Below are 13,425 nucleotides of genomic sequence, written 5' to 3'. Positions count from 1 at the left end.
CTGGGCTGAATATGTGTGACCATGGCCCAGAGAGCCACACCTAAGAAGCCTTGAGCAAGCGATCTCACCATGGTTGGGTTACAGTTTGGTTGATACATTTCAGGGAGACAAGAATTACACATATAGTCATAAGTCAATACATGGAAGGCATACATTGGTTTGGCCCGAAAAGGCAGGACATCTCAAAGCAGGGGCTTTTAGGTTATAGGCGGGTTTAAAGATTATTTGATTTGTGATCATTTAACCATAAGGAAATGAAGCTTTGTCTAAAGGCTTGGAATGTTTTAAGTTAAGAAATTCTGTTAATCAGAGACAAGCCACCAGACATATACCCAGACTCAAGTGATCTGTAAATTGAGAACCTGTAGGTGTGGTTTAAGCTTTGTCTTGGCCTGGCACAGTGGCTCATGCCTGTAATCCTAGCACTCTGGGAGGCCGAGACGGGAGGATTGCTTGAGGTCAGGAGTTTGAGAGCAGCCTGAACAAGAGCGAGACCCCGTCTCTTCTAAAAACAGAAAAAATTAGCCAGGTGTGGTGGTGCGCACCTGTAGTCCCAGCTACTCAGGAGGCTGAGGCAGGAGGATCACTTGAGCCCAGGAGTTTGAGGTTGCAGTGAGCTATATTGATGCCATAGCACGGCACTCTAGCCTGAGCGACAGAGTGAGATTCTGTCTCAAAAAAAAGGCAAAAAAAAAAAAAGCTTTGTCTTGCATAGCCTTAGGCCTGTCAATGAGTTACAAAGGACATCTCCAAGAAGAGAAGGCGGCATGGTGAGACATGTTGGACCTCCCTTCTCATGACCAGCAACTCAACTTTAGGGTATTTCTGGGGTCTCCTTGGCCAAGAGGGGGTCCATTCAGTCAGCTGGGGGTTTAAGATTTTGTTTTAGTTCACAGCAATGACCTTGAAGAGAAACAGCCAGAAGGGCTAAGTGGCTGTTGGGATGGCGTGGGGATGGGGAAGATGGAAATGATTTGGGGAAGGGTGGTGGGGCCAGACTACATTTATCCTTGTCTGTCTCTAGCCCTTATGCATGGCCCGACCCATAGGAGAAGCTCAGGGAATGTTTGTAGGCTAAATTAGAAGGGAGTGCTCTCTCCTCTTCAGGGGGCCGGTGGCAGTCCCTGGGGCGTGCCTGAGCATGTGTTCAGACCGCCCCACCTGCTGGGCTGGTGGAGACAGGTGTGGTCCTGGTGCTAGACGCCCTGTATTGGGAGGCTCATTCCCTTAGCAGGAAGAGTACTCTGATGCAGAGCAGGTGGATGGAGGCAGAGCTTGGCAGAGGGAAAATTCTACTGTGGCTGCCTCTCTCCTCCCATCAGGCCAAGTGGCCAGTCCTTCCAGACTGAGAGGCTCTGACAGGTAGAAACAGCCCTAAATCAGTTTCACTAATAGCACCAGCCTGGGAGGGCGAAGCAGCTCCTCTCCTTTCCTCCTCCTTAATAGTCTTGCACTGTTTACACTGCCTCAGGGCTAAGCCTCTTCCCAGCTCTTGGAGGAGGGTGGGAGCTGCCTCGGCCCTCCTACCAGCAGGCCCTTTGGAAAGGGTCTGAACCTCTGTAGCACTTCTCTACTCCAGACTCGCTTAAAACCTTAAGCAAGATGATGTCGGGTCTGCCCAGAACACTCCAGTAGCTTCCTGGCCCCGTCAGTGTAAGGCCAGAGTCCTCATTGTGGCCTGCAAGGTCCGCCAGCCTCTGGCCACCTGTCCCACCCTCCTCCTCCCACACCCCTGCCTCACTCACTCTGCTCTGGCCTTGCTGGCCTCTGAGCTCTTCCCCAAACGTGCAGCACACTCCCACCCCTTGCAGGTCCTGCCATCTGGAACCCCCCCTTTGACCAGATACTCTCAGGGTGCACCTCCTTCGTGGCCTTCAGGTCTCTGCTTGAATGTCACCTCACCAGAGAGATCTTCTCTGATCCTCCTGGTGAAAAGAGCCCCTCCCTGCCATCTATTCCCCATAGCACTTACCACCAGCTGACATATTGCGTTTTCCTTTTTTGTCTGTCTTCTTTCACTAGAACGTGAACTCCCTGGTACCAGAGACTTTGCTGTGTTCACTGCTGTGACTCCAGCACCTAGATCAGTGCCCGGCCAGAGGAGGTGTTGAGTGGCTAGTGAGTGAATGAACCTATGTGTAAAATGAAGTCCACGCCGCCCACCTCCCAGGGTTGTGTGAATGTGGAAGTTCTGGCACTGTGTTTCCCAGTGTGTGTTCTGCATACCTCTGCCGCCTCGGAGGTGGCATGTAAACATTTCCTGTTTTAGTAGGTCTGTATTTATGTCTACGGTTACCTTCTGGCAAGTGATAATGGTTTTCCATTTATGGCGTTAATATAAAGTTTCCTTTTTAAAATAAACTCATTCAAGATTTTTAAAAATCTTCTATATTTGCCAGCCTACAAGATAGTTTATAGTACACTTCGCAGTTTTCCAAGAAAACTTTCCTGAGAATAAAAAGAAATGCTAATTATTTTTTATCAGATATGGATTGAAAATGATTTTTTGGATAGCTATGTAAGAAAAACATTTTCATACCAATACAGGGTACTGTGTCCTGGGATCCTAGATTCTGCATTGGTATTCCATAAACCCTGAAATTAAGTATAAAATCTTGGTAGAAGTAAAGAATGGTACATAGCAGGTATGGTAGTAATAAATGTAAGTCTAAGGTATGTGAAAAATAGTCCAAACTCTCCCTTTGATTGTCCATCTGGTGTGTGTATAAGATGTAATATTTTCTTTTTTTTTTACCTTTTTTTTTTTTTTTTTTTTTTTAGTATTTTAAAGCACAGATACCCAGGATGTAATATTTTCTTAGGATGTCTACCTCAGGGCGTGAGAAACTCAAATGTTTGCTGCAGTGTTTTGTTTTGTTTTGTTTCGCCTCTAGGGGGCAGTATCAGCCATTGCTTTAGGTGTTTGTTGCTTGGCTTCTGTTGCAATATAGGCACATTGAATGCAGAGTGTTGTTCCTTTTTGGGGGGATGGGAGTACATCTGATACATTAGCAAATGCAGTAAAAAGCAGGCTCAGAACCATACTTTTCCATTCAACTAATATGCACTGAGGACTGGGACACAGCACTGGGACACAACAGAATCACGGGGAGAACAGAGGAGTTGGCACTTGGAGTGGGTTTTGGAGGAAGAATAGGAGTTCTGCACCACAAGATCTATTTGGGTCATTTTTTATTGTGGGCTTAGGGCCATTAAGAACATTTATTGAGGTATCATTTAATCCTCTACTAAATGTTTCTCTGAGCTCTTGGACATGGCACAGACATTGGATTCAGACACCACTGAGGATTATCTCTACCACTGTAACACCCAGAGCTCAGCCAGGTGTAAATCTGTGCACGCATACACACATACACACACACACACACACACACACAATCCAAACTGGCTTGAGCAAAGAAAGGAATGTATCAGCTCAAGTAACTGAAAAGTCCAAGATAGTGCTGGCTTCAGGCATAGCTGGATACGGGGAATTAACCACTGTTAAAATAATCTAGCTCCTATCTGGTCTGGCTCTCACTGTCCCCAATTCTGCTGCCCCTATGTAGGTGTCACTGTGGCCCTGATTTCTCCATGGAACATATAAAGATGTTCACAAGAAGAACCCTAATAAGTTGATAAAAATGACTTCTTCCTTTGTGTGTGAAAAAAATGACATCTTCCTTTCTTCCCTAGTAGTTCTCGGCTCATATCAGCTAATAATTCCAGGGGAAGAGAGACAGGGACTTTTCCAGGAGATTCAACCAATCGCTGAATTGAGTCTGTTGGCCTAGCTTGGGAGGTGTGCCAAGCCCTAAACCATCACAGGGCCAGGGAGATGGAATACACTGGCCAGGCCTAGGTCACGTGTCCACCCTTGCAGAACCCAACCATGTGGTGGTGGGTTATTTCCACCCACACCACATGGACTGAGAGTGAAGGAGAGGTGGTTTCCCAAAGGAAAAATCAAGGTGATGTAACCAGAACAGTGCCCGCTGTCTCCCCTTAGAGGCTTTTTGGCCTTCAGGCAATTGGCTTCAGCTTTCAAAGGCACAGTTTCTTCCTCTGCAAAATGGGGAGGATGATCCTAGAGCATAGGAGTATTGTGGGAATTAAATAAGCACCCATGGAGGGCATGATAAGTGGCAGTTGAGGCGGCCTGAGGAGCTGGAGTCTTGTCACTCATAAATCACCTCAGTTAGAATGCGGAGTCTGGGGGTCGGCAGGGGGGGATGGAGTGACTCGGGTGTGTGACAGTGCTCTGCGAACATGCAATGCCCCCAGACACAGTGTCTTTGTGCCCTCATTATTAACCCACTCTAAGCGAGTGTTCTCTGCGGGGACCTGACGCCAGCAGGGTCAGGCCCTGGAAACCAACACTGTGCTTTCAGCTGCCTTTAACGGCGCTGGCACTTACTAAATCAGCCCTGTTTAGGAGAATTCCAATAGTCTGGCCCCACAGAAGTACGTGATCTCTGAAATGTGGAGTCCGTCAAACATCTTTAAGTACTGATTTTTGGCGTTTCATTCCAATTCCAGTTTTTTTTTTCCCCCCAGAGAGAATTAATAACATGGCCATTGATAAAATTCTGTGCCTTCTCTGGGGCTGGCATTGGGGATGAGGACGATAAGGGTAACTATAAGGACAATGAGACTTTGCTTTCGTGTCACATCCAAACTCCTTAAACCCTTTGTTGTGCGTCACTCTTCCCTAGCACCCACCACTCTAGTTAACCCAGTTCCTGGCCCATCCTTGAATGTTGTATGCTTTTTTAGGCCCCAGAGCCTTAGCACATGCTGGTCCTGCTGCCTGGAATGCCCTTCCCTCTTCTTGTTGCCCAGCTAGCTCAAATGTCTCCCACATATTCATTCACTCAACCACTTTTCATTAAGGGCCCCAGCTGCATGCCAGGCACTGTTCTGGGGGCTTGGAATTCACCATGAACAAAACAGACAAAGCTCCCTGCCTTCATAGAACTTTCATTCTAGTGTGGGGACAGCCCAGTAAATAAGGGGCATAATAAATAAGATAAACTAGACATTGTGTTGGGGGGGATGGGGAGTGGGGGCAGTGTGTGCACAGCTTGCAAGTTTAAATAGGGTGGTCAGGGGAGACCTCACTGAGAAGAGACTATCAGGGCCTGGTCTTGAAGGAGATGAGGAATCTGGGTGTTTTCCTGGGAGAAGAGCATTCCAGGCAGAAGGAATGATGGGTCAAAGGCCCTGAGGTGGGGATGTGGGAGTGTTAAGGACACTGGAGTGAGGAGGAGGGTGGCATGGGTTAGAGATGGGGTGGAGGCCTCATGGCCATTGGGAGGGCCTTGTCCTAGACTCTGAGTGGGACAGCAGCCCACTTGGGACTCTGAGCAGAGGAGTGACATGATTCCACACACCTTTCTTCAAGCCTCCCTGGCTGCAAGAAGAACGGACTGCAGGGGCAAAGGCAAAAGCAAGAGTCCGGTCAGGTCCCTGGACCAGCGTGGGAGGGGAGGGGGGAACAGCGGTCAGACTGGGATATACCGTAGTTTTCACATGGAGCTGATGGATTAGATGTGGGGTGGGAGAGGGATCGTGGCTTTGAAGATGACTCCAAGGACTAGGGCCTGGCTGTGCTCCCAGAGGCCTTGCTGGTCCCCTTATTCAGACCCTTGGCATTCCATTTTGTGCATTTTATTATAATTATTTGTCTCCTTTTGGGGGGCCGAGGTGGTAATCTGATGAAAGTTATGGACTGTCTTTGCAGAAAAATACCCTTGTGCTTTCAATTGAATGGGTATTCCAGAACCCTCTGCAGGGCCCCCTGGACAGTGTGTGGGTGCTTGGCTGGTTGCAGCTGCTGCCTGTGGTCGCCCAGCGGCGGGAGGTACCATTCACACCGCACAAGACATAAATGGGGGCTGCACCACCAGTTCAGCACAACCAACACGGGAACTTGGTATCCGAACATGCACTGGGCCATAGCTTGTGTTAAGCCCTGCTCGCATATGTAAGGGGGCCGGCCTCCCAGTAAGCACTAGGTAAATGTTTGCTGGAAAACACTGATGATAAACTTGGCATTTTACAGGGTCCTCACGCTTTATCGGGTGCCTTAAGTATTCATACCTCCATTTCATAGATAAGGAAATAAATCCTCAGCACAATGAAGGGTGCCGTGCCAGGGAGAGGCAGTGTCTGGTGTCTGACCAGGGTTGTGATGAGGATTAACCAAATTATGCATGGAAAGGGTTCAAATAGTGCCTGGCACGTACTAAGTACTTAGTCAACCTTAGCAATTACCATCTCAGAGCTGGACAGTGGTGACGCCCAGACTGGAGCCAGGCTCCCAAGCAATATTCCTTCTCCTTCCTCTTCCCCATTCCTCCTCCAGGAATTTATAATCCAACTGGGGAATCGATAAGCAAAGCAAGAAAGAAAAAGATCTCAAATTGCTTCTATTTTTATCCCAGTTAATCCTTATAGCAGCCCTGTGAGGTGGACCTCATTAATATCCCCTTTTTACGGACGAGGAAACTGAGGCTCAGAGGAGATAAATAGCAGAGTTCTGGACTCACCCCGAGTCTCCGAATCCCCAGATAATCAGTGAGCAATATATATAGTTAAATGCTAACAACTTAGCATTTAATTATATCCTATTTCCCACTGTATTGTGTATAATCTAATACTAATTGCAGGGTTTCAGAATGAACTGAAGTTGAGGGGGGTGTGGAAAATGGCAAGGGGAGATTTCATGGGGACTTTGGGAATGAGCTGGGTCTTGGAAAGTGTGTGAATGGAGGCTGGAGGAGATGGGGTGGATTTCTGGAAAAGGGAATAGAATGATTGAGCCATCAGGTTAGGAGTAAGCATGGGGTGGGGAGGGAGGGGCTAGGATAGTGCTATTTCAGTATTGGAGCTCTAGAAATGTGAACATAACCGATATTCATTGAGAACTTCATAAGCTCCAGGTATTGTGCTAAGACCTTTCCACTGTTATTGTATCCATCCCATGTTTAACCCTGTAAGGGAAAGAAAAGTCCAACCAGACAAGTACTGGCATTGCCCCCATTCTACAGATAAATTAAGTGGCAGTATTGGGACTTGGAGCCAGGCCTGGACTCCAAAACTCATGTTCTTGGCAGCTCAAGTTCAAAGATAATCTAACTGGAGGTGGGGTGTCGTGAATCGTGAGAAATAAGATTGGCTAGTAGGGCCTTGCTACTCAAAGTGTGGGCCATGGGCATCAGCTGGGAGCTCGTTAAAGGTGCAGAGTTGGGGCCAGGCATGGGATTACAGGTTGGCCTGTAATTCCAGCACTTTCGGAGGCCGAGATGGGAGAATCGCTTGAGACCAGGGGTTCAAGACCAGCCTGGGCAACATAGCAAGACCCCATCTCTAAAACAAACAAACAAAAATTAGCCAAGTGTGGTGGCACAGACTGTAGTCCCAGCTACTCAGAAGGCTGAGGTAGGAAGATTGCTCGAGCCCAGGAGTCCGAGGTTACCATGAACTATGATTGCACCACTGCACTCCAGCCTACGTGGCAGAGCAAGACCCTGTCTCTAGGGAAAAAAAAAAATACAGACATGGGCACCTCCCAGTCCTCCTGAATTAGAATTTGCATTTTGCCACAATTCCCAGGTGATTTATATGCACATCACAGGGCTGGTAAGAAGTAGGGATGGATGGATGCTCCTGTTCAGGTCTCTCTGATGACATCCCCCTCCCAATGGAGGAGAATAGATGCATTCCCTGGAGGGTTTGAGGTGAAAGCCCAGGGCAGCCCAGCACAAGCTGACATCTCTTTGAAGTCCCATATTTCATCTAAAAATGTCATGAAATGTTTCATTCCATACCATAATATAGCAACGGTCATTTTAATATTTCAAAATGGTTATGTAAATTGCCATGGAGTAGGATCTGCGTTCTGGGAAGATGCATGGGATGGATTTCCTTGTATCTTAAATGGGGTAATAATAACTACTTCAAGGGCTGCTGTGAAGATCAAAGCAGAATCATGTATTTGGAAATGCCGCGTAAACTGTTTGCACGATACATGTGTTGTTATTCTGGAAGGAACTGAGAATCCTCCCCAGACCCAGCACCCTGCAAGGCAGCTCTCCGGACTGCTGAGGTCTCATGTACTGTTCTTGCCCTCAACGTGAGGGAGGGCTCAGACCCAGGAGAGGACAGAGTAACTTCTTTGGGCATCTCAGGAAGCCAGGAAAATAAAAGAGTAGAGAAAGCTTATTGCTAGTTTGGTTTTCTTAAAAAAATTTCTTATAATTTCATAATATCACTCTTTCTTGTTGTTGCTCACTTCCTCGTTGGCCAGACTGGCTAGCAGGAAAGCCCCAGTAAAACTCAGATGTTTCAGAGACATCAGGATAGAAGATGAGGGTACCACATCCTCTTCCCAAGTGGGTCTAGAGAGAGGGGTGTTGGGGAGGCAAAGTGGGGGTGGCAGGGGACGAGATAAGCAAATGGCAGCAACCAGGAGAAAGGAGGACCACGCTGTCGGCCCTGGACTAGGAGACTATCTGGTCTCCCCATCCAGAGGGCCCTGTTTCCTTGTAATCAGAGGGAGGAGTGAAGATAGGGAGAGAGACTCAAGACAGGTGAGATGGAGAGAGAGAGAGACAGACAGATACCGACTCTCTACAACCGAGGGCAAAGGAGGAAGGGTGGCCGGAGAAGGCACAGGCAGAAAGCCACGTGGGAAGGAAGGGAGGCTCATTCAGTCCTGCAGGCACCAAGGAAGAGAATCTGGGGTTAGCAGTTCCCCATGCCTGCAGCAGTTGGGAAAGATCAGGAGAAGGACCATGACATTTAGTTAAGGGGGTCTTGAGTCACCCTTGGATAGGGTTCTAGTAAGATAATGGGGTTAAAGTGAGATTTTAAGAAGAGAAATAATGGGGATTCTTTTTTTCCTCTCTCTCTTCTCCCCATGATAATCACTAAGATGCCTACACAAATTGCATTTGTTACAAATGTCCTACTTGCCATTTAAAACTTAATCCCTCTAACTTGCTATAATTTGTGACCGGTACCAAGCTGATGTTGTATCTTTAATCCATTACTTGGCAAAAAGTTATTTAAGAGACAGGAAATCGCAAGGCATTGTTTATAGTATGATCCCATTTTTGTTTAAAAGAATGTACATGTTTGTGTATAGATATGTATTTATGTGTATTATGAACAAAGAAAAACATTCAGAGGAATAGATATCAAATTATAACAGGGGTTTCACTGGTATATGTATATGTCCACTTTAAATATACGACATTTATTACACATTAAGTATCCCTCTTTAAAGCTGCAATAAATTATAATAGGGGTTATCTCTGATGGTTAGATTATGGCATATTACTTAAAATTCTTTTGGCTACATATGACAGAAACTCAGCTGAAACTTCTAAAGCAATAACTGAATTGTCCAGATACTTCTTCATGCATGGGTGGATCCAGGGACTCCAATGATATCATTAGCAACCCGTTTCTCTCCAGTCTCTTGGATCTGCTGTCCTTTTTATTGGCTTCACACTCAAGTAATTCCAGGCCTGCATCTCATTGGCCCAGCACCCGAATGGAAAGAGTGCAGCTCTTTCCCAAGTGTATCAGCAAATTCCTAGGGCTGACTTGGATCGTGATTCACTCCCAAAACAGTGACTTGGTGTGGCTGGGGGAAGCACCATGCTGACTGGCAAGGCCAAGGTCATGTGACCCAACAGGAACACAAAGGCACTTTCAAGGGCACCTAAGGAAGCCAATGAACTAAAAGGGGCTGAATGGTTCCTTAATGGAAATCCACAGCCCTGTTGTGGAAAAGGAGCAGAACCTCAAATGTCCACCTCCAGCGTGACTTTGCTCTCTGGGTCAGATATTTCTGTAATGACTGCATTGTTTAACATAAACCTGCACTTCTCTTGCAATGGCAAGGGGAAAATGAGATCCCCTTTTAAACAACTGATTTGAGTTGCATCTTGTTATGACAATTGAGATAACTAAATGATGAGTGTTGAGAAAACAGTAGAGCCCAAACCTTGTCAGAGCCCTTGACTTTACAGGGCACAGGAGGAGGATACAGTAGCGAGACTGGGGGGTTGACCTTCTCCTTTGCGTAGATTATTAAAGTTGTGCATGTCTAATGCCCACTGGGCCATCAGACAGTCTCTGGGGCTCTGGGTTGCCGGAGTGATGCGCCTGGGGAGCTGGGCCTTCGTCACAGTCCAGCCTCTGCCTCTCGGCTTCCTGTGCCTGTGTGGCAGGCCCTGGGCTCTCAGTCAGTGCTTCCCTGCATTCCGATATCACACTGCTTTGTTTCTTCGTTTCAGGGTTACACTAAGGACATGGTGACAGACTTTGATGAGAAACATGATGAGTATTTAATATTGCTTCAGCAGAGGAACCGGTAAGATGAAGCCGCTCGACGGCAGCCCTTAATATTAGCCACAAATAAAAATCTATTTAGATTTATTAACAGCATGCAGGCCCTGTTTCACGTAGAAATAGGATGCAGAGGCTTAGAACGTGATCTGCAATCTCAGCTCCCATTTCTCCATTCACTGATTTAATTGCATCTTTGGATTGAGCTGTTGCAAACTGTTCGATGTGTAAGTGCCGCCTCTTGCCACCCTGCTTCTGTTCTGGGAGAAGGTAGGATTGTTGAGAAAAGCTTGAATTTGGCAGGGCTTGTGCAATAGTCACCTGAATAGCCCCGTCTGCAATCTTACGGGCTTTGAAGGTCTCTTGAAACCTGAGCCTATAATCATGTCCTGTTACGTAAAGGTGGAGTCGTTTTACGTTTGTGTTTGAAGTTGGTCGATATGTCATTTAAAGTTAGGACTGATTTTGTCTCTAGAGTGCTGGTTCTTGAAAAAGTGTGCAATAGGTGCGATGTTTAGTGATCAAGGTCAATGCATTGTGGTCTGCTTTGAAAGAGGCGTTGCCTCCTCGGTTCATTTGCAGGGCTGAGAGGGTTCATTTTCAATTCACTGTGGTTTGTCTTCAGGCCTTGAACCTTGCAGTAAGCTGAACTTGCAAACTCAAATTCTAGGAGATGCCAGGTAGTGTGTGAAGCCAGTTCAGGGGGACAGTGGGCACCTTCAACTCTCATCTCCAAGCTGCTCAGCTCAGGCCAGTTGTTTGTGGGAACACAGTCCCCTGGGGTCCAGGTCTTCCAGGTTTGCCAGAGAAGCTGGAAACCTAGCTTTGTGTTGTGAAATCTCCTGAGTTTTAAAATGTCAGTAATGAATTCAAATTAAAGCACAAAACAAACGGAACACTGCTGGCCCACAAAACTGGTTGGACGAGGGGAAGGAAACAAGCTGGGTACTAATTTGGATCCTTGTGTTATGGGAGGGGGTTTGGGGTCTTGCAGACAAGAGTCTTAGAAGGGGAGAGGTAGTGTCATTCTGAATGTGGATTCAGCCCTTGTCTCACCAATTGGACTCCTAGTGGTGTCAAAATGGGCCGTGGTGGCATGTTGGGTGGGACAGGTTTTTGTGGTACAGTATAGTCCAGTGCATTATAGTAAGAGTTTAGCATCCCTGGCCCCCCGGCTCCTTTACTAAATTTCATTAAGTGTCCTAGTATCTATGACAACAACACCTGCCCACTTTCCAGATACCTGCCCCCACGAGGCAGCGCCATCCCTGATGGAGAATTTCTGAACAGATAAACTCTTTAGGACCTGCTGGAAACACCATGATGGTGTCCTCTGTGCCCAGCTGCTCTGCGTTCATCTCCCGCCATCCCAGCGCCAGCCTCAAACTAGAATAGCGAAGGCTTGTGCTGATTAGACCAACGTGGGTTTTTGTCATCATTAATGCCACGGAGTGGGATGTTTTTATTCAGTTTCTGGCAGGCTAGATGGTGCCACCAAACACCTGGGTGATCGTTTAATCATCTACATGGGACTTGTCTGGGGAGAGACTGTCATAGTTCCTTATGAGCAAATTGTTTCTCATTAATCAAGGGATCAATAAGTGTGCAAAGAGGTACTGGCTGATAGCATAAATGAGAATATTCAGAGACAAGGTTGCAGCACAAAGACAATTAAAAACTATATCAAAAAGGAGTTGACATAAAATTTGGGGGGGATGTGTTGCCACGGAGAGGGAGCTGTCTGGATGATGGGATGTCAGAAGGTACAGATGGAAAGAAACACCTTTAGATGGAGCCCCGTAGAGAACAGGAATGCCGTGAGCTAAGGTTGAGTCAAGCCTCAAAGGAACCTTTTGCAGGGTACCAGCCACGTGCTAGGCCCTTGGCCCTGCCATTTCACTTTATCTGCACACTACCCAGGGAGGCAGATAGGGTTATTGCACCCATTTTACAGACGAGGAAGTAGAGTCCCAGAGGAGTGAGCAACTTGCCCCAGGTCCCACAGCCAGGAAGTGGTGGAGCTGGGCTGTGCTTTAGGTTTTGTTTGACGTTGTCATAAATAATCAAGAGGCGAGAAAACTGACTGGGTTGCCGATGGCCGTAAAGTTCGATAAGGAGGGATTTTGTGGGAATACGTTGCAATTTACTCGGAAACCCAGTTATATGACAAGTCGAAAACCAGCCTCTGAGCTTTCCAGTGATCACTGAGGGAGATGAAGACTCAGGCTGCTTGTCTGGGCTGCCTATAACCCTTGAGGGGGGTGTGCAGTCACTGGAGTGAATTCTTAGCAAGGATCTGCCCAGAACACAACTGCCAGAGATGCTGGGTAATGTTCTTCCATTCATTCAGGAGGATTTCACTGAGTACCTTATAAGTGCCCGGTGTTACCATTAGTGCAAAGGTCAACTTTGCACACTGTGATGAAGGAGGCACAGACTGTATTAATTAGTGCTCTTGTGGTCATAAGGGACAGAAACCCAAGGTAAGTGGGCTTAAGCAGCTAGGAAACTTATTGGCTCATGAAGTTAAGAAATCCAGGAGATACTTTGGCTTCAGGCATAGCTGGATCAAGGTGCTTAAATTTTGTCACCAAAACCAATCATTCTCCATCTCTTATGTTTGTTTTCCCATGTTGGAGTCATTCTCAAGCAGGTGCTTCCCTCACAATGGCCAAGACAGCCAGTGGAAGCCCCTACTTACATCCTACCTCAAAGGGCAGAGAGTGTTTCTTTCCTAGTACTCCAGCAGAAGTGCTGAGGAGGCTCCCGTTGGCCCGGCTTGGCCGCATTCTCATCCTGAACCAATCACTCCATGTGTCTGCTTAGGTGGCATAACCCTACTGGCTACTCTGTGGCCACCCCACTAAATTGGGCAGTAGAGTAAGAGGAGTGTAGCTGGACCCAGAGGAAATTGGAGGGGCATTGTTTGGAGGATGGGGGGGATACCAGGCAGCAAAAAGACAGGTGTCTACCATATAATCCTTGCCCTTGAGGAACTCCCTGGCTAGTAGCAGGATAAGCACGAGGCCACCTATAACTTTGCCAGTAGGAGCAGAAAGTGAT

The 13,425-nt window shown here is 47.1% G+C and overlaps 1 protein-coding gene across 1 annotated transcript in view; it reads left to right on the top strand.

The window, feature by feature from the left end:
• The window catches only part of KATNIP (katanin interacting protein), a 169,054-nt gene that overhangs the window by 34,999 nt on the left and 120,630 nt on the right, over positions 1 to 13,425 (top strand). The window contains exon 3 of the mRNA XM_069486777.1: positions 10,311 to 10,387. Within this exon, the coding sequence (XP_069342878.1) occupies positions 10,311 to 10,387 (77 nt within the window). The remainder of the gene's footprint in view (positions 1 to 10,310; positions 10,388 to 13,425) is intronic.

The sequence above is a fragment of the Eulemur rufifrons genome, chromosome 14, assembly GCF_041146395.1.
Source record: "Eulemur rufifrons isolate Redbay chromosome 14, OSU_ERuf_1, whole genome shotgun sequence".
NCBI classification, from domain to species: domain Eukaryota; kingdom Metazoa; phylum Chordata; class Mammalia; order Primates; family Lemuridae; genus Eulemur; species Eulemur rufifrons.
Note: the sequence above shows the minus strand (reverse complement) of the source record. Positions and strands in the feature narration are given on the sequence as shown.